Source organism: Bubalus kerabau, chromosome 11 (genome assembly GCF_029407905.1).
Source record: "Bubalus kerabau isolate K-KA32 ecotype Philippines breed swamp buffalo chromosome 11, PCC_UOA_SB_1v2, whole genome shotgun sequence".
Taxonomy (NCBI): Eukaryota; Metazoa; Chordata; class Mammalia; order Artiodactyla; family Bovidae; genus Bubalus; species Bubalus kerabau.
This window is the reverse complement of record NC_073634.1, coordinates 14743424-14771132: the sequence shown is the minus strand read 5'-3', so window position 1 is coordinate 14771132 and position 27709 is coordinate 14743424. Positions and strand designations below refer to the sequence as shown.

At 36.7% G+C, this 27709-nt stretch overlaps 1 protein-coding gene across 4 annotated transcripts in view; it reads right to left on the bottom strand.

Moving 5' to 3' along the window:
- EXOC6B (exocyst complex component 6B) overlaps positions 1 to 27709 on the bottom strand; it is a 721589-nt gene that overhangs the window by 600745 nt on the left and 93135 nt on the right. For all 4 annotated transcript variants that reach the window (XM_055539668.1, XM_055539673.1, XM_055539671.1 and 1 more), the window contains exons 3-5: positions 15595 to 15642; positions 13825 to 13915; positions 13669 to 13714 (exon numbers count right to left, since the gene is read on the bottom strand). In XM_055539668.1, the coding sequence (XP_055395643.1) occupies positions 13669 to 13714; positions 13825 to 13915; positions 15595 to 15642 (185 nt within the window). The remainder of the gene's footprint in view (positions 1 to 13668; positions 13715 to 13824; positions 13916 to 15594; positions 15643 to 27709) is intronic.

Here is a 27709-nt window from a genome sequence, read left to right as displayed (position 1 = left end):
CCTAGTGCCAGACATCCTGGAATGTGAAGTCAAGGGGGCCTTAGGAAGCATTACCATGAACAAAGCTAGTGGAGGTGATGGAATTCCAGTTGAGCTATTTCAAATCCTGAAAGATGATGCTATGAAAGTGCTGCACTCAATATGTCAGCAAATTTGGAAAACTCAGCAGTGGCCACGGGACTGGAAAAGGTCAGTTTTCATTCCAATCCCAAAGAAAGGCAATGCGAAAGAATGCTCAAACTACTGCACAATTGCACTCATCTCACACGCTAGTAAAGTAATGCTCAAAATTCTCCGAGCCAGGCTTCAGAAATACAAATAACCTGACAGCTCTCTGCATATCCCTAGCTGACCCAGAGGCTGTGCACAAACACAGGTAACACCTAAAAGGGCCTAAGCACCACACACAGCACTGGCTGACTAGTAGGCTTCAGGCTCGCACCCAGGAGAAGGATATAAAAGCTCAGCAAAGTTGAAAACTGCCTGAATTTTTAATGTAGTCCCTAATCCACAAACAAATCCACTGACAAAGGGTAGATACTTTTATTGGCTCAAGTTTCTTAGAGCACCCAGGACCAATCATTAGCTGATGACTAACCCTTAAAAATGAAAACGAAATATATTCCCGGAAAAACAAAGACTGAGATAATTCCTTGTTAATAGATCTTCCTTACAAGAAATACTAACGAAAGTCAGAAAGGAAATGACAGCAAGTAGTAATGTGAATTCTCAGTAAAAAAGAAAGAAGAAGAACACAGGAAACAATAAATATCTGCTGAATATAAAAAACTGAACATAGTTTTTTCTCTTTTCTCCTTTTAATACAGTAAAAGACATTTATAAAACAATGATTATAATATTGCATTGTTGGCTTTATAAAATATATAGATGAAACATAAATAACAATAATAGCACTAAAGAAGAGGGAAGAAATGGAGCTAAGTTGAAGCAAAACTACTTCTATATACTACACCAAAAGTAAATCAGCAATGACCTAAAATAGACTATGACACATAGTCTATGACAAATGAAGAAGCAGATTATAATCCATAGAGTAACCTCTAAAAAAACAAGCAACTCAAAAAATACACTGTTAAAAAATTTATGGTGCTTCCCTGGTGGTCCAGCGGTTAAGACTCTGCCTCCAAGTGCAGGGGACACAGGTTCTATCCCTGGTCCAGGAAGATTCCACAGGCACTGGAGCAACTAAGCTCGTGTGCCACAACTACTAAGCCTGTACCCCATAAGAGAAGATACCACAGCGAGAAGTCCACGCACCACAATGAAGAGTGGCCCCCACTAGCCCCAACTGTGCTCAGCAAAGGCTGTGCACAGCAACGAAGACCCACCACAGTCTAAGTAAATAAACAATAAATAATTTTTCACAAAAACTTATGGAAGAATTAAAACAGTATACTACAAAATATTTAATACAACAAAGGAGTAAAAGATAAATAAGAACAAAAAAGACATGAAGAATAGAGAGTAAAACCCAACCATATGAATAATTATGTTAAATGCAAATGGACTAATAAGCTTGCTAATCAAAAGGTAGATTTAAAAAGCATGATCCAACTATATGTTGCCTATAAGAAACCCACTTTAGAGTCACATATACAAACAGGTTAAAGTAAAAGCTACAATAATATACACCCCAAATGTAACCATACAAGTGTTTGAATGGCTATATTAATATACAACAAATATTGTTGGAAACATAGAAGGACATTTTATAATAATTTTATAGGGACAAGATTTACCTCTTAGGTAGGAAAGCTTCTATTAGCATAAGAGAACAAATGAAACTAAGATTGATACAGCTGACTAAGCAAAAACAAAATACTGCTGCTGCTGCTGCTGCTGCTGCTAAGTCACTTCAGTCGTGTCCAACTCTGTGCGACCCCAGAGACGGCAGCCCACCAGGCTCTCCCGCCCCTGGGATTCTCCAGGCAAGAACACTGGAGTGGGCTGCCATCTCCTTCTCCAATGCATGAAAGTGAAAAGTCAAAGTGAAGTCGCTCAGTCGTGTCTGACTCTTCGCAACCCCATGGACTGCAGCCCACCAGGCTCCTCCATCTATGGGATTCTCCAGGCAAGAGTACTGGAGTGGGTGCCATTGCCTTCTCCGATGTATGGCTACATATAGTAAATATAAGCCCCCACACAAACAAGTACATAGAAAATGACTAGAAAAATACATACAAAAATGTTAACTGTGATTTTTTCTTTCCTTCGGATAGAAACCTTAAAGGTAATAAATTTCTTCTTCATGTTTTTAATTTCCACATTTCCCATAATATATCTGGTATAGGAAAAACCCTTGGACTGCTAGGAGATCAAACCAGTCAATCCTAAAGGAAATCAGTCCTGAATATTCATTGGAATGACTGATGCTGAAGCTGAAGCTCCAATACTTTGGCCACCTGATGCGAAGAACTGACAGAACTGACTCATTGGAAAAGACCCTGATGCTGGGAAAGACTGAAGGCAGGAGGAGAAGGGGATGACAGAGGATGAGATGGTTGAATGGCATCACCAACTCGATGGATATGAGTTTGAGCAAGCTCCAGGAGCTGGTAATGGACTGGGAAGTCTGGCGTGCTGCAGTCCATGAGGTCACAAAGAGTTGGACATGACTAAGCGACTGAACTGAACTGAGGAAAAACTCAGTTCTGATCCTTTAAGTGAAAGACTTCTAGTTCTACTTTAGGTTTTAAGAATGAATTTCATGGTAAATACTTAAACTCTTTTTATTCCAATGCACTTAATAGCACAAACACTAAAGCCTAGAGGTTGGATTTACTTGTTTTCTTTGTTTATGTTTTCCCTTCCTCTGTTCCAAAAATCAAAATTTTAATCCAAATAAATGAAGGGAAGAAATTTATTTCCCCTAAATTTAGAAATAAAACTACAAATATAGTTTAACCTGAAACGGTTGCTTTTATCAAAATGTTACAGACTCAAAAACAGTACAATTTACATGGTTTAGTGTAAACATAATAGTGTTTATACTACAATTAGGTATGAAGAGCTATGTGCAATAAAATGCATTTCCTCTAGAGAGAAACTTTAGAATGGATATAAACTCAGAAATTAAGCCAAAAGATAAACACACTTTAGGGTCTAGTTATATTTTGGAACACTGTTTACAGAATGAGAAAAATCTAACAATGTTGCCTGCGGACACAGGCACATTCACTGATGAGACACATGGCTGTATACTGGAAACATCTGGTCTGTCAAATAACGCCACATTTTTCAAGGCTAATTAGTATAAAATCCAGTGATTTCTGGCAATAAAGAATGTTACTTTATTTCTCCATTGTCCTTTCCCTAACATATTCATATTTCATCAATAATAGATCAATAGCATTCATTCAAATTCCCATGATCCTCCAATTAAACTCCTCTATAAAATAGTAAATAGTAAATGTCGCTCAGTCGTGTCTGACTCTTTGCGACCCCATGGACTGTATAAACTCCTCTATAGCAGACAACAAAAGAATAAAATTCTATTTCCAGGGGCCATGGAAATCTAGAACACAACTTTGACATTACTTTTGAAAACCTCTAAACATTATTAAAATGGAATCAAAAGCCAATTCCTAAGTTTCATTTGCATGTGTGCTAGTTCTCCCCTTCTCCCCAGTTCATGCAGATTCCCTAATAGAGATGTGAGCAGAAAGAACGTAAATGAAAATAAAAGCAAAAAATTGTTTAGAAAATGAGGCAGGAAATGAAGTCAAAATAATCCTAAAAATTGGATAACCTAAGCTCAGAATAACTTAGACATGGTTGAATGCTATTCTAAAAAGAGGAATGTTGATTATAGGCAAATTAAATTTTGGTACTTTTTTGCCTTGGTATGGAACTCTTTCAGGCTTCCCAGGTAGCTCAGTTGGTAAAGAATCTGCCTGCAATTCAGGAGACTGTGGTTCCACTCCTGAGTTGGGAAGATCCCTTGGAGAAGGGATAGGCTACCCACTCCAGTATTTTTGGGCTTCCATAGTGGCTCAGACAGTAAAGAATCTGCCTGCAATGCAGGAGACCTGGATTCGATCCCTAGGTTGGGAAGATCCCCTGGAGGAGGGCATGGCAACCCACTGCAGTATTCTTGCCTGGAGAATCCCCATGGATAGAGGAGCCTGGTGGGCTACAGTCCATGGGTCTCAAAGAGTCAGACACAACTGAGCAACTAAGCAGAGCACAGCACATGGCACTCTTTCACAATGACAGGTGTTAAATTTCTAATTGATCTTTTAAAGTGGTTCACAACTACCCATGAGAATTTTTTTTTAACTCAGAGTATGGTAAGAATATGAAATAAAAGCTTTCACCACAGAAAACACTGGTGTCTTTCCTAATTAAAGATCATTAATAAAAAATACTCAATTCCTTCTATGAGCTAATGATAGAAAGATGGTCAGATAGCTTTCCTCAGGGAGCACAAAACCTAGTATTATAATCAGTATTTATAGCTTTAAAAAAAGTAACTAAGCTTCCAGTCATGAAGGAATAACAAGAGAGAATGAACTCCCACTCTTAAGAAGTAAAATACTGGCTACGTGCGTGCTAAGTCACTTCAGTCATGTCCAACTCTTTGTGATCCTATGGAATGTAGCCCACCAGGCTTCTCTGCCATGGGATTCTGTAGGCAAGAACACTGAAGTGGGCTTCCATGCCCTTCCTCAGGGGATCTTTCCAATCCAAGAATTAAACTCATGCCTCTTATGCCTCCTGCACTGGCAGGCGGGTTCTTCACCACTAACACCACCTGGGAACTAGCTAAAATTCATAAAGCAACTGCTTTCAGACAGTGAACATCAAATAACACAAAACTGTGGTCTCTGAAAAAAGGAAAACAAACAAGGTGAATTTAATAGTTACCTGAATGTGACTTCTAGATCATGGACACAGTCAGAGAAAACCCAAACAGAGCCCAACAACTTAGCAGAGTCAGCATCAGAGATGCAGTTCAGGAATAATGATGCACCTTAAGGTTGTGCAGAAATTTCCTCAAAAAAGGGAAGCAATGCAGAAAGAAGTGCAGAAATTTATACAAGTGTTCCCTTGAGCCTTTGCTGAGTACTAGGCCAAGCATAGGAAAAGCAAAATTCTGCACGAACAGGAATAAAGAAGGGAGGGAAGAGAAAAAAAGGAAGGGAACGAAAGACAGGAAGAACAAGGAAGGAGAGACAGACAGAAGGGAGATGTAAGATAAAATACTTCAAGGAGCTCAGATAAGACAGAGAAAACATTTGAATTCTGAACAGCCAAAGTGCAGAGCTCTTGGGGATTTCAGAGTTTTTCAAAGGAGATGAATACTACTCCAAGCGACCCCTGGAATAAAGGAAAAGTTGTGCTTAGTCTCTCAGTCATGTCCAACTCTTTGCGATCCCATGGACTATACAGTCCATGGAATTCTCCAGGCCTGAATACTGGAGTGAATAGCCTTTCCCTTCTCCAGAGGATCTTCCCAACCCAGGGATCAAACTCAGTTCTCCCGCATTGCAGGCAGATTCTTTACCAGCTGAGCCGCCAAGGAAGCCCCAAAAGGAAAAGTTAGCCGAGCTTAAAAATGGGGTCTGATGAGACTGGGATTCAAATGGATCTGCAAACAACTAAACTATTTGCCAAAACAAAGACCAATATCCTGTAAGAAAGAAAAGTCCCCCAAACTTCAAACACTCCGCAACATAATATAATGGCCATTATCTAATCAAAACTTACAAGAAACAAAAAGAACAAAAAATTGACCTATAATTAGGAAAAACAATCTTCAGAGAAATTGAAAATACCAAAAATGACAGAACCAGCAAAGAAGTACATAAACAGAGAAATTAGAGCACTATAACATGTATTTTTAAAAGATAAAAAATAACAAATGAAATTAAAAATATAAAACCAAATGGAACTCCTAAAGATGAAAAATATATCATCTGAAATGAAAATTTCACTGGATGAAATTAAAAGATTTGACAATGAAAAAGAACACAGCAATAAAAACTATCCCATATAAAGTACAGAGAAAAAAGATTGGAAAAAAAGAAGATCCTCAATCACCTACGGGATTTTGTGAAGTTGTCCAACATCTAACTGAAATCTCAGAATGAGGATGGAAAAGGGACCAAAAAAAAAATATTTGGAAAAATAGTATCTGAACATCTTTCAGATTTTATGAAAATTATAAACTCACAAAACCAAGAAACTAAACAAACCACAAGCAGGAAAAATACACACATACATGAATGCATACATACGTATTTATACAAAAGCACATCAAAATCAAATTGCTGAGAACAAATTTTACAGGCAAAAGTTTTTAAATAGCTGGAGAAAATACACAATAAGGAGAGTGACCAAAAAAAGCTGTTCATATACTTCTTTCTCAGAAATTATACAAGCCAGAAGACAAAAAAAATAAAAAGACATCTCAAGAACAAATGAATCTATAAACTTAGAATTATATATCCATCAAAAATAGATTTCAAAAATGAAGGTGAACAATATGATATCATTTCACCAAGATGGCCATAATCAAAAGACAATTCTAAGTCCGGGCTAGGATGTATAGAAAATCAAATCCTCATATGCTGCTGGGGGTAAGGTAAAACGGCACAGCTGTTTTGGAGAACAATCTGACAGTTCCTTGAATAGTTAAATAGAATTACCATGATCCAGCAAAATTTCATTTCAAGAAAGCCAAAAGAAATGAAATGAAAACATATTTCCACACAACAAATTGTAAACAAAAATGCATAGAAGCATTATTTGTAAAACCCTAAAACTTAAACAACCCAAATGCTCATCCACTAATGAATGGATAAATAAAAGTGTGGTACATCCATGCAATGAAATATTCAGCAACAAAAAGAAATAAAGTACTGATATATGGTACAACATGGATTAACCTGAGAAACATTATGTTAAACATACAATTATATTGTATGATTCCATTTATATGAAATGTCCAGAATAAGTAAATATGAAGAAACAGAAAACAGATCAGTGATTCCCAGTAGCTGGCAAGGGAGGCAGGGGACAGGAAAAAATTGAATACTGATGGCCAAGGGGCTCAGAGTTTCTTTTGTGAAGAATAAAAACATTCTACAATTGACTGTGAAGATGGTCATACAACTCTGAGTACACTAAAAGCCACTGAACTGTATGTTGTAAATAAATGAAGTGAAAAGTATATGAACTATATCTCAATGAGGCTGTTAAAAATATTTTAGAAAAATGTATATTAAAAATAGGCAATGTAAAAATTAAGCAAAAAGATAGCAGCAGTGGTTGGCTATATTAATACCAAAAAACATATATTTCAGAAAAAATATTACCAGGGATGAAGAAGAACTTTCCATAATAATAAATGGGTCCTTTCATAAAGAAGATAAAACAATGCTTAATGTGTATGCAACCAATAAGAGAGCTTCAAAATATACACTGAAAAAATTGAAAGAATAAAAAGAACACATATGTAAGTCCAATCACAATAGGCAATTTCAACACTCCCCTGTCAGCAAATAACAAATACAAAATCATTAGGATGTAGAAAAGCTGCATAATGCTATCAACCAGTATGTCTAAATGAAAGTTAAAGATGCTCTTCTCAATAACAATATATATTGTTTTAAAGTATATATGTAGTTTTCACCAAAACAGACCATAAAACTGGGACATAAAACAAGTCTCAAAAAATATAAAAGACTGAAATCATACATTTTACATTTATGAACACAATGAACTAAAATATACATCAATTTTGATACATCAGGAAAATCTCCTAATATTTAGAAATTAACCAATGAGCTTCTAAATAGTCTGTGAAATAAATTTTAAAAATCACAACAGAAATTAGAAAATATTTTAAATAAATGTAAAAAAAACTGCAACATTATAAAACATGTAAGATTTAGTTAAAGCACTGTTAAAGAGAAATGTACAGCTTTAAATAGCTACATTAGAAAATAGAACCAAAATCAATGCCCTGGGCTTCCACCTAAAAAAGCTAGAAAAAAGAGCAAATTATTTACAATAGCCAAGATAAAGAAGCAACCCAAGTGTCCATCAACAGATGAATGGATAAAGAAGATGTGAGGTAGACAGATAGATATAGACAGAGTTGCTGTTTAGTCGCCCAGTCATGTCCTACTCTCTGCAACCCCATGGACTGCAGCAAGTCAGGCATGTGTGTGTGTGTGTGTGTGTGTGTGTGTGACTGAATCATTTTGCTGTGCACTTAAAACTAATACATTGCAAATCAATTATACTTCAACCAAAAAAAAGAGCAAATTAGACCCCAATTAAATAGGAGAAAGGAAATAGTCAGTTCAGTTCAGTTTAGTCGCTCAGCCATGTCCAACTCTTTGTGACCCCATGGACTGCAGCACACCAGACCTCCCTATCCATCACCAACTCCTGGAGTTTACCCAAACTCATGTCCATTGAGTCGGTGATGCCATCCAACCATCTCATCTTCTGTTGTCCTCTTCTCCTCATATTAAAAATCAGTAAAATAGAACAATAAGGGAAAAAAAAAATAAAACCTAAAGATGCTATTTTCAAAAAATCAATAAAATTGACAAACTAGACAAAATAATGAGAGATAGACTGAAACAAAGACAGAAAAGACAAATCATCAACGTAAGTGATCAAAGAGAAAGTATCACTATAGATTCTACATGTTAAAATAATCAGATCAGATCAGTCGTTCAGTCGTGTCCGACTCTTTGCGATCCCATGAATCACAGAACGCCAGGCCTCCCTGTCCATCACCAACTCCTAGAGTTCACTAAGACTCACGTCCATCGAGTCAGTGATGCCATCCAGCCATCTCATCCTCTGTCGTCCCCTTCTCCTCTTGCCTCCAATCCCTCCCAGCATCAGAGTCTTTTCCAATGAGTCAACTCTTCACATGAGGTGGCCAAAGTACTGGAGTTTCAGCTTTAGCATCATTCCTTCCAAAGAAATACCAGGGCTGATCTCCTTCAGAATGGACTGGTTGGATCTCCATGCAGTCCAAGGGACTCTCAAGAGTCTTCTCCAACACCACAGTTCAAAAGCATCAATTCTTCGGCACTCAGCCTTCTTCACAGTCCAACTCTCACATCCATACATGACCACAGGAAAAACCATAGCCTTGACTAGACGAACCTTTGTTGGCAAAGTAATGTCTCTGCTTTTCAATATGCTATCTAGGTTGGTCGTAACTTTCCTTTCAAGGAGTAAGCGTCTTTTAATTTCATGGCTGCAGTCATCATCTGTAGTGATTTTGGAGCCCAGAAAAATAAAGTCTGACACTGTTTCCACTGTTTCCCCATCTATTTCCCATGAAGTGGTGGGACCGGATGCCATGATCTTCTTTTTCTGAATGTTGAGCTTTAAGCCAACTTTTTCACTCTCCACTTTCACTTTCATCAAGAGGCTTTTGAGTTCCTCTTCACTTTCTGCCATAAGGGTGGTGTCATCTGCATATCTGAGGTTATTGATATTTCTCCCGGCAATCTTGATTCCAGCTTGTGTTTCTTCCAGTCCAGCGTTTCTCATGATGTACTCTGCATATAAGTTAAATAAACAGGGTGACAATACACAGCCTTGACGAACTCCTTTTCCTATTTGGAACCAGTCTGTTGTTCCATGTCCAGTTCTAACTGTTGCTTCCTGACCTGCATACAAATTTCTCAAGAGGCAGGTCAGGTGGTCTAGTATTCCCATCTCTTTCAGAATTTTCCACAGTTTATTGTGATCCACACAGTCAAAGGCTTTGGCATAGTCAATAAAGCATAGAGTAATACAATTAACAATTTTTGTTAATGAATTCAACACAGACAAATTACTTGAAAGATACAAATAAAATTTTCTCAAGAAACACAAAATGCAAACAGCCATGTATTTATTTTTTAAATCAAATCTGTAGTTAACAACTTTCTTACCAAAAAGATGCAAATTTCCTGGGTCAAGCGGTTTCAATGGTAGATTCTACCAAGTGTTAATGTTTAAGGAAAATAATTATTAACACTATACAAATTCTTCCAGAAAATCAAAGACGGAAAACTTTCCAAGTTATTCATAAGGCTAGCATGAATCTGATTCCAAAAAAATATAACACAAAAAGGAAACCACAAATAAACATTTCTCATGAACATAGATACAAAAATCCTTAACAAAATTTTAGCAAATCAAATACCACATCATATTAAAAAGGACAGTATATCATGGCCAAGTGGGATTTATTCCATTAACGCAAGTTTAACATTTAACATTCAATATAAATCATCATATTAAGAAACTAAAAGCATTTTTTAAAAAACATATGATCACCTGGCACTAGTGGTAAAAAACCCGCCTGCCAGTGCAGGAGCCAATGCAGGTTCTATCCTTGGGCTGGGAAGATCCCCTTAGAGGAGGGCATGGCAACCCACTCCAGTATTCTTGCCTGGAGAATCCTCATGGACAAAAAAGCCTGGTCGGCTATAGTCCATAGGGTTGCAAAGAGTCAGACACAATTGAAGCAACTTAGCACACATGATGATCATCTCACTTATATAGAAAAAGCATTTGACAAAACCAATATTCATCCCTAACAGAAAGTTTCAAGAACTAGAAATAGAAGCAAACTTCTTCAACCTTATAAATTGCATGTACCAAAAAATTACACCTAACATATGATTTAATGGCTAAATGCTTTCCCCTAAGATCAAGAACAGGATGAAGATATCTAGCCTCATTATTTCTATGTAACACTGTACCAGAGGCTCTAACCAGCTTCCCTTATGGCTCAGACAGTAAAGAATCTGCCTGCAATGCAGGAGACCTGGGTTCTATCCCTGGGCTGGGAAGATCCCCTGGAGACAGCAACAGCAACCCACTCCAGTATCCTGGCCTAGAGAATTCCATGGACTGTGTAGTCCATGGGGCTGTAAAGAGTCGGACATGACTGAGCAACTTTCACTTTCACTTCACTTTCAGAGGCTCTACAAGTTCAACCAGACAAGAAAAACAAACCAAAAAAGAAAGCATCCCAATTGCAAAGAAAAAAATATACCTGTCTTTATTTGCAGATAAGATAATCAGCTACATAGAAAATTCAATGTAATATACAAAAAAGCTCCTAGAATTAGTAAATGATTTAATAAGATTGCAGAATAAAAGATAAATACACAAATTTAATAGTATACTAGTAATAAATTACTGAAAATTAAAATTTAAAAAGTAATACCATTGAAAATAGGCATCAAAAAATACCAAATAATTAGGGGGAAATATGACAAAAGATATATAAGACTTGTTCACTAAAAAGCAGAAAACAGCTAAAGAAGATTCAAATAAACGAGAGCATTCATATACTGGTGGATAAGGGGTAAGATAGACCAGCAGGGGATACAAGGGACCTAGTGCAGTAAGACTGTCTGTATAGGAAGGCAGCTGTGTCAGGGCCAAACAGGGATGAGAAGGGCATTCAGGCAGCACAGAAGCATAACATTGGGTATTAGAGCCCAAACAGATTAAGGAGGATACCATACAGGAGGGCAACTCAGTATGTGGTGGTGATACAGCTCAAGGGAGCCCCCAAAATATAATCCTACTCTATGCAACAGAAAAAGGTTGAACTGGAAATATTGGTCAACAGCACTTATGACAATCACTTGAATTAAGAGGAAAAATGCAGATTGTTCATATAATGGACTACTATAAAGCAATTAAAATAAGTGAACTAGATCTCAATACATAAGTTTTAATAAGCTCTCCACTAGTATGTTAGCCCATGATTGCAGATACTATTTTTTTCAGAGCTATATCCCCAGCACTAAAAGCAATGCCTAGCAATACAGTAGGTACTCAATTCATTTTTATTGAATGAATGAATGAATCTCAAAAAAACAAATACCAGAACTATTCATGTAAATGTTTTTTAAAATACAATATGATTTTTGGACATTAAAAACATGGACTAGAAGGAAATACCAGATTTATGATACTGGTTTCCTCAAAGGAGAAAGGAAAGGAAAAGGATTGAGGAACGGGATGAGCTCTACCTGAATTTCTTAAAATGTACATCTTTACCTCTCTCTGATCACATATGTTTATATATGCCATAAATATTTATATATATATATGAATTAAAACCAGAATTGTTACTATTTGTTAATTCAGAGAAGTTGACACAGAAGTTTGGTTTTTTTTTTTTTAAATCTCTGTAATTCTCTATAATTCTAGAACTTCATAAAAAGGTTATCAGGGAAATAATACTACTTTCTATCATTCTGAACAGAATTTCTCATACTGTTCAATCTGTGTTCGCTTATATGAATATGTTCTCCTGGGGAAAAGACAGTCTGGGAAGTAGCCCTAAGAAATTAAAAAAATACTAATGCCTCATGTTTTAACTTTAAAAGTCTTGAGGATTTATAATTTTATTCATAATATTTTTAATCTTATTTCAGTATTAACATATTTTAATTCTGTACTTTTTCCCTCGAAACTAGGTAAAATTAACATTCCAGGAAAATGTGTCCTGTTTATCTTAAAGCTTCACATACCCCCATCATACTGCAGGGTACCCCAGGGTAGAGACAGTGGGGATGCTTACTCTAGTTTGGGAAGAAGAGCCAAAGAGTCACTATAAAGTTTCCTCTGAAATAAAACCAGATTAAAATAATACATAGGAAAGCAATCCTCTGAGCTTAACCTTGACTTTGCCCCTTGTGATAGTTAATTTTACATGTCAACTTGGTTAGGCCATAGTACCCAAAGATCTGATCAAATATTATTCTGGATATTTCTGTGAAGGTATTTTTGACACAAGATTGCTGCTACTGCTGCTAAGTTGCTTCAGTTGTATCCGACTGTGCGACCCCATAGACGGCAGCCCACCAGGCTCCCCTGTCCCTGGGATTTTCCAGGCATGAACACTGGAGTGGGTTGCCATTTCCTTCCCCAATGCATGAAAGTGAAAAGTGCAAGTGAAGTCACTCAGTTTATCAGTGCTTAAATCAGTAGACTTTGAGTAAAGAAGAACAGTCTGCATAATGCGAGTGGGCTTCATTAAATCAGTTAAACACCTTGATAGAAAAAAGACTAAACTCCCCAGAGGAAGATGGAATTTGGCCAGCAGACTGTCTTCAGACTCAGGCAATAGTATTCACTCTTCCCTGACACTAACTAGCCTACTAATCTACTAGGCAGATTTTGGAGTTGCCAGCCTCCATAATCATGTGAACCAATTTGCTAAAAAAAAAAAAAAATCAATCTCTCTCTCTCTCTCCCCCCACCCCCCCCACACACACACAGATATACACATTATTGGTTCTGTTTCAATGGAGAACCTCCAGAACCAGTTAACTATTTTTTCTAAACCAAAGCATATTTCTGAAATTAACTATCACTAAAACAGTTACATGCTTTTCCCCTAAAAAACTGGGTCTTCTAAAAATCAAACTATGTGTAGTATTTTTTCTTAAACATAATACATGACAAAATACATCAGCATACCACTAGCATATGTATAATAACAGTAACTCTCAGGATGAATCAATAGATATACAAAAGGCTAGAGAAGATGTCTTATCAACAATTATTTTTGAAAGGTTATGCTAAATATGGACTTTTTAAAAAATTCTAAATAACAAATTTTAGATAACACAAAGTTCAATTAAAAAAACTTACCTTTTAGTTTTCATCTGCTCCCGCAGTTTACTATACATCTCCAGAACTTCAAAGAGAAGGGAAAAAGAGCACATTAGAATAATTTAGAGAAAGTGAAAGATTAATTAAAGCTAAAGAAACTGCATCAAGAATTCTACTCTATATCCAGTTTCTCACCTGGAAGACACAGCATTAATTTATCAACAGTGGCAGAAATATTTCTCTGTTGTAGTCGACACTGCTTCAGCTCTTCCATTGCTATCACCAGCTTGGCAAGAGGGAAAAAAAACTGAATTATACCAACAGCTGTAAATAAAAAGCTTTCAGTCACATTTTTCCACCCTATGTTCAATTCATCAGAACATCCCAGACAGTTTCATAGTACGACCTGCCAAGTGGACTAAGGAACTGCCTTTCTCAACCAGTAAAACATCCCTGCATGGTTTCCCCCTTTCTCCCCAAGATGCATACATACTACACTAGGAAAGGCTAGGTGAAATGAAATCTTAAAATTCAGGGGCTATCCAGGAAAAAAGAAAAACTTGCAGATTTGCTCCAAACCCTATTCAGACTTTTCATGATTCATGATTTCATCAATCTAAGAAGATCCTATATTTCTTTCATCAGTGCTAGACGCCTAGAAAAACAGTCCTTCTTATACAGCTTGAAATGAATCTTGAAAATAATCTTTAACTAAATCTCTATTTCAATAGAGAATAAACCACACACTTAGAAGTTGTGGCTTTTCCAAGAATTCTAGTTTAGTGAAGTACTTTAGTGAAGTACTTATCCAGTATCTTCTCATAGAGTTTTAAAGTCTTCCATCTGAAGTGATAGACAATAAAACTAGAAGAAACTGTGCTCTTTGCAAAAACTTAAAATATGTGAGACAAACTTTTAAAAAGCAATAAACTACATGGCGTCTTATAGAATTCATCCCATATCCATACCTAAAAATGTTAGCTACTTAAATACTATGCCCCCCCACCCCCAAAAAAAAGAGAGAAGTGGTTGTGATTAAGTTACTGATAAGACAATCAAAGGCTAATCTTAAAGATTATTAAACATTAAATAAGTATTAGGCAATAAGGAAGGTACATGATACAGGGAACAGTAACTGACTATAAGTCAGAAAACTTGGATTTTAGTCGCAGCCATATCAATTACTATGTAAACTTTTGCAAATCATCTGTTTTATTCTTCTAGTCAATAAAATACTAGTCCTAATTTTGTCATAGGTTTTGTCACAAATCCTCAGCCATGAGGATTATGTGAGAAAATGGACATCAAGCGATCTTATAAACTATGATTTAAATGGTGAATATATCAACTAATAGAATCAATGATTCACTTTTTTAACAAATACTTATGGCACATTCATGTTGTGCCAGTCACTGTTTAGGCAGGTAGAGGAGATATGGCAGTGTATTTAAAAAAAAAAAAAAAATCCTGACCTCATGGAGCTTAATTTCTACTGGAAGGAGACCAAAAAAACAAACATATAAGGAAAACTATATAATATCAGAGCATGATAGGTGCAATGGAGAAAAATTAAGCAGGAAAGGTAAAAAGAAAACAAAAGGTGAAAGTGAGATTGCAATTCTAAATAAGTTGGTTAGTAAAGTCCTCATTAGGAAGTAACATATGAGCAAATATCTGAAGTGCATAAACACTGGAGAAAGAAGATTCTAGGCAGCGGAAACAGCATTGGCCATATTATGACTTCTCAAGTGATTTAAAAATACAACTAAGGAAAGCTACATACTCTCACTAAGCTTTCTAGTAATTATATTCATTTACTGCAGACAAACATGAGAAGCAATGATAATGTCCAAGTCCTTTCAAAGTGCAGCTTATGGTCTCACAAGCCACTAAATCAGGAACACAGTCATCAAAGAGAATGACAGGAAACAGAAAAGACTTTTTCAAAAGGTAAACTGGTCTTACTTCCTTTCCCTCATGTTGTAGTTTTCTATTAGTATCCGTCACTTGATTCTGTGGAGAGAAGACAATTTAAACTTAGAATAAATACCTAGACAATAGTTTGATTAAGATGAAGATTTTAAATGAAAATATTTAGTGTAAGTATTCAGATTGTTTCCATATTTCACCACATTTTGGTTTAGTTGTATTCTCCTGGGATTAAACTGTATTAACTTTTCTACTGAACATCTATATGACTTTTTGAACAATAAAAAAAAATTACTAAAAAATATGTTCAGTTTGAAATAGTACAAACTATATAACACAACTAAAGATCACACTTTCATTTGAAATGGAAAGAAAAACTATAATAGAAAAAATAACCCACAAAGAACCTTGCTGCTGCTAAGTCATTTCAGCCATGTCCAACTTTGTGTGACCCCATAGATGGCAGCCCACCAGGCTCCCCCGTCCCTGGTATTCTCCAGACAAGAACACTGGAGTGGGACAAAGAACCTTACTTGAGCATAAATTGAATTGTTTAACTAAGGGAGTCTGAGTAAACTCCGGAAGGTGGTGATGGACAGGGAGGCCTGGCATGCTGCAGTCCATGGGGTCGCAAAGAGTCAGACAGGACTAAGCGACTAAACCAAACTGAACTGAACTCAGGTCAAATATTTCTACTTATAATCTAATTTTAGAAAACATTTTATCTTAATTTCTTGGATCACTAATTCTTGATAGTTCCTAACATTTCCATATTCCCTCTTTTCTAATTTATCCATCAGATAGTAAAAAATCAGGTAAACAAGCTTTAAATTTACATAGAATTCATGAATTGGCACCACTCATTTTGGTAGCCACTCTTGAAGAATCAGTAGATATAAAAATTAAGTTTATAGAATAGTAACTTCCCCACCTTCTTAAACATTATCAAAACATGAGCAATATTAACTTCTAAAGCTTTCTTTAATAGAGGCTTCCTATACTTCCACCAATTCTAAATTGGTGGAATCTAAATCTCTCCTTATGTTTAAGATATTTCCTTAACCCAGCATTTTCTATTATGTCCCTCAGAATGACAACAAATTTTATACTAAAAGATACTCTGCACTCTGTATACACACAAACATAGACACACACACACATAATATGTATAGGAAATAATACTAAAAAGGTTCATTTACTGGGAACTTGTGAAGCATTTAATATTCTATAGCACTATAAATGCCTAAGGAGATATCACACAGTGTTTTCCAACTTATTTTATGTAAAATCCTTTCACTGAGGATCATCTCAGGAAACCAGTTTTTTAGGAACACACCTTTGAAAATTTTGCCCAAAACTATACGCTATACCTGGACTATCATTTTCTGAGCAGATTACTACATGCACTGTCACTGAAGCAAAAACGCAACCATATACATATATAAATGAATGGGTGTTTCTATGTTCCAATATGTTTCTACGTTCATTTGCAAAATTAGGAGACAAGCTGGATTTGGCCTAAAAGATATACTTTGCTGATTCTTGGTCTAGAATAAGTGAGACTGAAGAGCTTATTATTCAAACCAATATATGGACGTTATTCAAAAATGGGATTAATATCAGTTCAATATAAGAAAAAGCTTTTAAACAATGTGAATAAAAGTGGTGTGGGCAGCCCCTGAGTGATTGTTATTTAAGAATGATTAGATTTTTTTTTCATGTAAACAGGAGATCTCATAAAATTCAACCTTCCATAAATACTACTAATTTCAGCATCACACTCTCTACTAGAATACCTTGTTTACTTTATAAAGATATTTCTGAAACTTTTTTTTAACCTCAAACTCATTGTAAGAAATATATTTTACATTGCAACCTGATACGCAAATATAGGAAATACACACACACACAGAGAAACAAAATTTTCAAGAAACAATTTTGTCTTACTGCATATAATACACTTTATTGTTCCCTTTTCCATTCTATTTCAATTTTTATTAAAAATACTGATCATGGCCCACTAAACCAATTTCACGCAAACCAGAATTCTAAAACAGCCACAGGAGCCTAATCAAAGCTTCTGATAGAAAGATAATTACTATTTCAATACTATTTGAACATAACAATGAGAGGACATCTACACAGCTTATCTAGGGGTTCAAGATGGCTGAGTGTAAGAACATGTATTCATCTCCTCCTGCGAGAGCATCAAAATCACAACTAGCTGTTGAACAATCATTGACAGGAGGATGCTGGAATCGACCAAAGAAAGATATCTTACATCCAAAGACAAAGGAGAAGCTGCAACAAGACAGTAGAAGGAATGCAATCATTATAAAATCAAATCCCATACCCACCGGGCAGGCGACCCACAAACTGGAGCACAATAATACCAAAGACCTTCTCCCACTGTTGTGAAGGTTCCAAGCCCCACATCAAGCTTCCCAGATAGGGGATCCAGCAAAGGGACTAGAAATCCCCCTAGAATCTGACTGTGAAGGCCAGTGGGATTTGATTACAGGACTTCCACAGGACTGTGGGAAACAGAGACACCCACTTGGGGGGCATAAACAAGATCTTGAGCACACCAGGACCCAGGGGAAAGGAGCAGTGACCCCCCACAGGAGACTGAACTGGACCTACCTAGTGTTGGAGGGTCTCCTATGGAGGTGTGGGTCAACAGTGGCTGGCCACAGGCACTGGCAACAGCAGTCCTGGGAGGCGCCCCTTGGTGAGCCTTCTTTGAGGTCACCATTAACCCTACCATAGAACCTGTAGACCCCAGGGCTGGGTTGCCTCTGGCCAAACAACTAACAAAGAGGGAGTGCAATACCCTACCTATAAGCAGACAACTGGATTACTTTTTCTTTCTTAATTTAAGTCTTCATTAAATTTGTTACAATATTGTTCTGCTTTTTATGATCTGGTTTCTTGGCCATAGGGCATATGGGATCTTAGCTCCATGACCAGGGATCAAACCTGCACCCTGTGCATTGGAAGCCGAAGTGTTAACCACTGGACCAGCAGGGAAGTCCCCAGATTAGTTTTACTAAGCACAACCCTGCCCACCAGAGCAAGATCCAGTTTTTCCCACCACCAGTCCTTCCCATCAGGAAGCTTGCACAAGCCTCTTAGCCTTATCCACCAGAGAGCAGACAGAAGAAGCAAGGAAAACTGCAATCCTGCAGCCGCCAGAAGAGAAACCACATAATAGAAAGTTAATCAAAATGAAAATGCAGACAATTGTGTCCCAGATGAAGGGACAAGATAAAATCTCAGGAAGACAACTAAAAAGAGGGGAAATAGGCACATTCCAGAAAAAGAATTCAGAATAATGACAGTGAAAATGATCCAGGATCTTGGAAAAAGAATGAAGGCATAAGAAATGTCTACCAAAGCCCAAGTATAACTAAAGAACAAACAGAGATGAAAAATGCAGTAGAAGGAATCAATAGCAGAATAACAGGCAGAAGAAGAGGTCATTGGTCTAGAAGACAGAATGGTGGCTCTCACTGCCACAAAACAGAATATAGAAAAAAGGAAAAAAAAAAAAGAACACAGCCAAAGAGACCTCTGGGACAACATTAAAAACACGAACATTCACATTATAAGGGTCCCAAAAGGAGAAGAGAGGAAGCACCTGAGAAAATGTCTAAAATGATAACAGCTGAAAATTTTCCTAACATGGAAAAGGAAAAATTCAACCTAGTCCAAGAAGAACAGAGACTCCCAGGCAGGATAAACCCAAGGTGGAACACACTAAGACACATAGCAATCAAAATAACAAAAATTAAATACAAAGATAAAACATTAAAAACAACAAGGGAAAACTGACAAATAACATACAAGGGAATTCCCATAAGGTTATCAGCTGATTTCTCAACAGAAATCAGAAGGGAATGGCATGATATAAAATGCAAAAGGAACAAGCAGAAGGGAACAGCAGGATATAAAATGAAAAGAAACTTCTCTAAGGAGAAAAAACAAGAGAAGGAAAAGACCTACAAAAAATAAACTCAAAACAGTTAATAAAACAGCAATAGGATCATATATATCGACGGTTACCTTAAATGTAAATAGATTAAATGCACCAACCAAAAAACATAGACCGGCTGGGTGGATGAAAACACTTGGAATTAAGCACATCCAATTGGAAGTATGCACTTCCAATTACCACATCACTCTACTTAACCCCTCAGATTGTAGGTAAGTATTTTATATCGTTAGGTTAATCATGGTGCCATTATAGCTTGAAATTGTAAATTATCCTTTATTTTTTATCTGGCTATTGATCATGAAAACTGATAAAATATTTTTTACTACTGTGATTATGTAACTGTTATTCATTTTAACACCATTGTATCATGACTGGTCAACAGAAAATAGTAAATTCCATATCACTGAAACTACCATTTAATAGAAAAACCTGCAATCACTTTTTAAAATCCAGATGCACATTAGAATTATCTTGAAATTTTTCATAAAATACAAATGCCAAGGTATTGTTTTTTTCTCCAAAGCTTCAGATGTGAGTCTAATAAACAGCCCTATTTAAAAATAACTGTACTACAGTATGACTTTTTACTTTTTTCTAGTTTGTTTCACTTTTTCTATTTCATAGTCAGTGCTCCCATTTTATTTAAATGCACTCAAAAAAGGCTTGAGAAAGAACAACAAAAAATAAGAGGGAGAAATTGGAAAGCATTTAAACAAACTGGAAGCACTGAACATGACATAGAAAAAGTCAAATATGTATCATATATATTTTAGAAACTTAGGAATTTTTGCTTAGCTAAAAAAATTTATGACATTTTGGCTCCAGTTGCTTAAGCATGAATGGAATCCTAGATTTCTAACTTATATTCATTCAAAACTTTGATACAGTTCCACTTACTCTGGCATCTAGTATTACTGCTAAAAGTCTAGAAAGTTTATTATCTTTGTGATGTTTTTTTTCAATTTGAATGAGGCGTGACATTTTCATTTCAATTCTGAGAATATAAAGAAATACTATGATGCGAAAAAAAAAACAGAAAATTAACATATGATACAGTATTATTAACTAAAGCACAGATTTTGTTCAAATTTCACAAAATTTTATGCTAGTGTCCATTTTTTTATAACTTATTCAAGATTCCACATTGTATTCAGTTGCACAGAGCAGCTTCACCTGCATGCAACAAAATCTGATAAATTTTCCTTTCATTTTTATTCTATTATAAACATTTTCTAATTTTCCTTCTTATGGCTTCTAAGATACATCCATCACTTAAATGTACACATTTAATTTCCAAATACATGTGTTTTTTTTAAGTATCATTCATATTAATTTCTCATTTTCGTATTAATTTCTCACTTAAATGTTTCCTTCTCTACAGTCACCCTCTGTGTTTTTTCAGTCTTTTAACTTTATTGAAACTAACAGATGCTTGCTCCTTGGAAGAAAAGCTATGACCAACGTAGATAGCATATTCAAAAGTAGAGACGTTACTTTGCCAACAAAGGTCCATCTAGTCAAACCTTTGGTTTTTCCAGTAGTCATGTATGGATGTGAGAGTTGGACTATAAAGAAAGCTGAGTGCTGAAGAATTGATGCTTTTGAACTGTAGTGTTGGAGAAGACTCTTGAGAGTCCCTTGGACTGCAAGGAGATCCAACCAGTCCATCCTAAAGGAAATTAGTCCTGAATATTCATTGGAATGACTGATGCTGAAACTGAAGATCCAATACTTTGGCCACCTGATGCAAAGAACTGACTCATTGGAAAAGACCCTGATGCTGGGAAAGATTGAAGGCAGGAGGAGAAGGGGATGACAGAGGATGAGATGGTTGGATGGCATCACTGATTCAATGGACATGAGTTTGAGTAAGCTCTGGGAGTTGTTGATGGACAGAGAAACCTGGCATGCTGCAATCCATAGGGTCACAAAGAGTTGGACACAACTGAGCAACTGAACTGAACTTTATTGAGGCTTTCAACAGCTAAGTCAAGATCTCTCTTGGTAAATGTCACATTGTGGGATATTTTGTGGGATATTTTCGAGTACCTTTTGATATTGATTTCTAACATAATTCAACTGTGATAAGAGAACAGATTCTGTATGATTCCAATGCCTATAGACCACGAAATTTTTGCACCTTCTTTGGCATTTGTGCATGTCTGTGCTCAGTCATGTCCAACTCTCTGTGACCCTAGGGACTGTAGCCCATCAGGATCCTCTGTCCACAGGATTTCCCAGACAAGAATACTGGAGTAGGTTGCCATTTCTTCCTCCAGGGGATTGATCCCAACACAGAGATCGAACCCGAGTCTCCTGTGTCTCTTGCATTAGCTGGCAGATTCTTTACCACTGAGCCACCTAGGAAGCCCCGTTTTATGTCCCTAGATATGTTTTAGTGTCTCCTGCTTTATAGTCTATGGGAACTTGAATAGAATTTGTATCCTGCTATTGTGTGAAAACTGTATAAATCTTAATTATGTTGAATTGGTTCATATTGCTTTTCAGGTCTACTGTATTCTACTTTTCTGCTTGTTCATGCTATGAATTTCTGAAAGTTTGATATTAAAACTCCAATTAAAAATTTTAAATTATCTACTTAAAACATAATTGTAACATATAGTGGAAATATATGTAACTTTGTTCTGTGTTTTCCAAGTCATCTGAAAAGTATTACCATACTTTCATAATTTAAAAAATTTTTTAAAAAACCTCTTTGATGGATTTTAAATAATTAAGATATAAATAAATGGAGAAACATACCATGTTTATTTCAATAAAGGCTACTATATACTGCTTGTCTAGAATGCTACTTCTTGATTCAGAGAACATATGTATGATATGTGTATATATTTATACACACCTACACACACACTCACACACATACTGTGAATCAAAAAAAAATAACTGGCATCCTAGAGAACACAGAAATTTCATTGCTATGTTCAAATAATACTGACAGTAGGTAATAGCCAACCTTTTCCATTTTCTAAACTTTTTTCTAAAGTTCAAGAATTTTCACAGGCTCCTCACACAAGCTGAAAGGATGCCCCCTAGGGCAGTCTCCCATGTGTTAACTGAGAACATTATGAGTAACATTCAGGTACTCCACTACATGACTACTTCAGTAACCAGAGACAGAGCACCCTTTTGCCTATCATGGACAAAGCACCCGAGGAAGAGAGAGAGGTTTTCGAACACAGGCATCAAGAACAGCACAAGGTGAGGGTGGATGGGAAGCTGGGATGAGGAAGCTGAGTGAGGACGAACAGCACATACAACTCCTGGCAGAAGCTCCATATCTTTGTTTTCACGTATTTCAGATACTTCTGTCCACTTGAGGCTTTTCAGTCCCCTAAAATTCAGTATAACTTTTTAAATAGAACCGAATTGGTCATACTTTTTAATCTGTTTTTATACATTAAGCAAACGTTCTCATATCAGATATCCTTCTACAGTAATGTAGTTTCTTACTCTTTTAAATGGATACACCATGCCTTATTTTACTAATCCTCTAGTACATGACTTTTAGGGACATTTTAAAGTTTTAGCCATCAAAAAAAAAATCACATGCACATCACTGTACATGCACCTGTAGCTTTAGAATAAACGAAAACATAGTTTTCATTTGTTGCTGTTTGCAGTTTTCAGTTGTTGTTCAGTCGTCATTTGCGACCCCATGAACTGCAGTACGCCAGGCCTCCCTGTCCCTCACCATCTCTCGGAGTTTGCGCAAGTTCATGTCCATTGAATCGGTGATGCCATTCAACCATCTCATCTGTCGCCCTCTTCTCCTTCTGCCTTTAGTCTTTCCCAGCGTCAGGTCTTTTTCAATGAGTCTGCTGTTCGCATCAGGTGGCCCAAGCATTAACATCAGTCCTTTCAATGAGTATTCAGGGTTGATTTCCTTTAGGACTAACTAGTTCGATCTCCTTGTGATCCAAGGGACTCTCGAGTCTTCTTCAGCACCACAGTTTGAAAGCATCAATTCTTTGGTGCTCTGCTTTCTTAATGGTACATCTCTCACATCAGTACATGACTACTGGAAAAACCATAGCCTTGACTATATGGACCTTTGTCAGCAAAGTGATGTCTTTGCTTTTTAATACACTGTCTAGGACTGTCATAGTTTCCTTCCAAGTAGCAATCGTCTTCAAATTTCATGATTGCAGTCACCCTCCGCAGGGATTTTAAGGCCCAAAAAGAGGAAATCTGTCACTGCTTCCATGTTTTCCACTTCTATTTGCCATGAAGTGATGGGGTCAGATGCCATGATCTTAGTTTTTTTAATATTGAGTTTTAAGATGGCTTTTTCACTCTCCTCTTTCACCTTCATCAAGAGGCTCTTTAGTTCCTCTTCACCTTCTGCCATTAAAGTGGTATCATCTGCATATCTGAGATTGTTGATATTTCTCCTGGCAATTTTGATTCCAGCCTGTAACTCATCCAACCCAACATTTCACATAATGTGTTCTGAATATAAGTTAAATAACAGGGTGACAATATACAGACTTGTCTCACTCTTTCTCAATTCTGAACCAGTCAGTTGTTCCATATAAGGTCCTAACAGATGCTTCTCGACCCACAAATACGTTTCTGAGGAGACAAGTAAGATGGTCTGGTATTCTCATATCTTTAAGAGTTTTCCAGTTTGCTATGATTCATACAATCAAAGGCTTTAGCATAGTCGATGAATCAGAAATAGAAGTTTTTTTCTGGAATTCCCTTGCTTTCTCTATGATTTAATTGGCAATGTGATCCCTGTTCCTCTGCCTTTACTAAACCCAGCTTGGACATCTAGGAGTTCTTGATTCAACTACTGCTGAAGCCTGGCTTGAAAGATTTTGAGCATAACCTTACTAGCATGGGAAGTGAATGCAACTGTCCAGTAATTTGAACATTCTTTAGTACTGCCCTTCTAGGGAACTGGGATGAATATTGGCCTTTTCCAGTCATGCAGCCACTGCTGGTATTTCCAAATTTGCTGACATATTGAATACAGCACTTTAATAGCATCATCTTTTAGGATTTTAAATAGCTCAACTGGAATTCCATCACCTCCACTAGCTTTATTGGCAGCAGTGGTTCCTAAGGCCCACTTGACTTCACATTCCAGGATATCTGGCTTTGAGTGAGAGACTACACAATCGTGGTTATCTGGGTCATTAAGACCTTTTTTGTACAGTTCTTCTGTGTATTCCTGCCATCTCTTCTTGATCTCTTCTGCTTCTACTAGGTCTTAACCATTTCTGTCCTTTATAATGCCTATCTTTGCATTGAAATTTTCCTGTGATATCTCTAGTTTCTTCAAAAGACCTCTAGTCTTTCCCCTTCTGTTTTCTTCTATTTCTCTTCAATGTTCATTGAATAAGGCCTTCCTGTCTCTCCCTGCTATTCTCTGGAACTCTGCATTCAGTTGGTTATACTTTTCCCTTTCTTTCTTGCCTTAAGCCTCTCTTCTTTCCTCAGCTATTTGTAAAACATCCTCAAATGACCACTTTGCCTCCTTGCAGTACCTCTTGTATATTAGGAAGCTCTGTCCACAGTTCTTCAGGAACTCTGTCTACCAGATCTACCAGATCTATTTGTAACCTCCCTATAATCATAGGGGGCTTCCCTGGTGGCTCAGAGGTTAAAGCATCTGCCTGCAATGTGGGAGACCCGGGTTCGATCCCTGAGTCAGGAAGATCCCCTGGAGAAGGAAATGGCAACCCACTCCAGTATTCTTGCCTGGAGAATCCCATGGACAGAGGAGCCTGGTGGGCTACAGTCTATGGGGTCACAAAGAGTCAGACACGACTAAGCGACTTAACTTTAACTATAATCATAGGGGATTTTTAGATCATACCTGACTGGCTTAGTGGTTTCCCCACTTTCCTTAGTTTAAGCCTGAATTTTGCTATAAGGACCTGATGATCTGTTCCACAGTCAGTTCCAGGTCTTGTTTTTGCTGACTGTATAGAGCGTATCCATCTTTGGCTGCAATGAACACAATCAATCTGATTTTGGTATTGATCATGTGGTGATATCCATGCATAAAGTCTTCTTTTGTGTTGTTGAAAAAGTGTGTTTGCTATGATCAGTGTATTCTCTTAGCAAAATTCTGCTAGCCTTTGTCCTGCTTCATTTTGTACTCCAATGCCAAACTTTCCTTTTACTACAGGTATCTCTTAACTTCCTACTTTTGCATTCCAATCCCCTATGATGACTAGGACATTTTTTTTGGTGTTTGTTCTACGAGGTCTTCTAGGTCTTCATAGAACTGATCAACTTCAGCTTCTTTGGCATCGGTGGCTGGGCACAGACTTAAGATTATGGTAATGTTGAATGGTTTGCTTTAGAAATGAACCAAGATCATTCTGCTGTTTTTGAGGTTGCAACCAAGTACTGCATTTCGGTCTCTTCTGTTGACAATGAGGGCTACTCCATATCTTCTAAGGGATTCTTGCCCACAGTCGTAGATATAATAATGGTCATCTGAATTAAATTCTCCCATTCTCGTCCATTTTAGTTCACTGATTCCTAATATGTCAATGTTTACTCTTGCCATCTCCTGCCTGAGCACATCCAATTTACCTTGATTCATGGACCTAATACTCCAGCTTTCTCTGCAATACTGTTCTTCATAGCATCGGATTTTACTTTCATTACCAGACACATCCACAAGTAAGCATCTCTCCGCTTTGGCCCAGCTGCTTCATTCTTTCTGGAGCTATGAGAAATTGCCCTCTGCTCTTCCCCAGTAGCATATTGGACACCTTCTGACCTGGGGTGCTCATCTTTTGGTTTCATATCTTTTTACCTTTTTATACAGTTCATGGGGTTCTCATAGCAGGAGTACCGGAGTGGTTTGCCATTCTCTCCTCCAGTGGACTACATTTTGTCAGAACTCTTTACTATGACTTGTCCATCTTGGGTGGTCCTGCACAGCAAGGCTCATAGCTTCACTGAGTTATGCAAGCCCCTTCACCATGACAAGGCAGTGATCCATGAGAAGTTTTCAGTATTGATATATAAAACTGCTCCCCTTAAGTTGTAACAGTCTCCACTCCAACCAGGCATTCCCCAGTTGATAAGTATCATCTCCAACTTTACTTAACATTTGTTTCATTTTTGTTATTGTATTAGGTGGCACTTTATTCTTTAAATTTGTATTTGTTTAATTATTTCTCAATTGTAGAGTTCCCTTCTATTTCTTTGTATGTAAACTGTATTAACAAGCATTTCTGTTTTCTATTAGTGTTCATATTTTTCCTATTAATTTATAAAGATCTTTTCTGTTAGGATATCAATCATTTGTCATATGTATTTGTAAATATTTTATTATTTACCTTTACATTTTTAACTTGTATGTAGAAAGTTCTTTCACTGTACTATCATTGTATGTATCAATATTTTCTTTCTAGCTTAGGAATTGTGTTTAGAAATGCATTCCTCACTCTCCAAAATCACATAAATATTCATCTATATTTTCTACTTGTTTCTTTACGGTTTTATTTTTTACATTTAACTTTTTAATTCACCTAAAATTAAATTTGGTAAGCTGACTGGGAAATTAATTTAATTTCAATTATAATAGTTAAGCATTAAAGAACATTAACAACAAATAAGAAGATTTGCTATTTTTGAAAGGTAGAGTGAAGAAAGCCACTGAGAAGGGTAAAAAAGAGATATTTAATTTTCTTTGTAACATTAATATTTCTTATGATGACTGGATAGTTGTTATATACGTCCATAAATTCCTATCTGAAACCTTGCAGACCCACTGTGATTTGGACTTCAGAATTTGGGTGATTTTACAGAGCCAGTATTGTTTATTTCATAACACCCCCCCAAAAGGCACTACGACAGCATCCCATAATCAAACACAGTAGTTTTTCTGTAGCAAAGTCAGTTACCCAAGATAAGGAAATTTGCTATACCAGGGACAAAACCAATACAGCTATCCTCTCTCTTGAACTTGAGTTAGTCCTATCAAGAACGAACTTCCATACTTTGGTAGAAGACCCTCCACAACTATCACAATTTTTTTTTCCTCTGCCTCAGATTGCCATCGGAGAAGGCAATGGCTGCCCACTCCCATACTCTTGCCTGGAGAATCCCATGGATGGAGGAGCCTGGTAGGCTGCAGTCCATGGGGTCACAAAGAGTTGG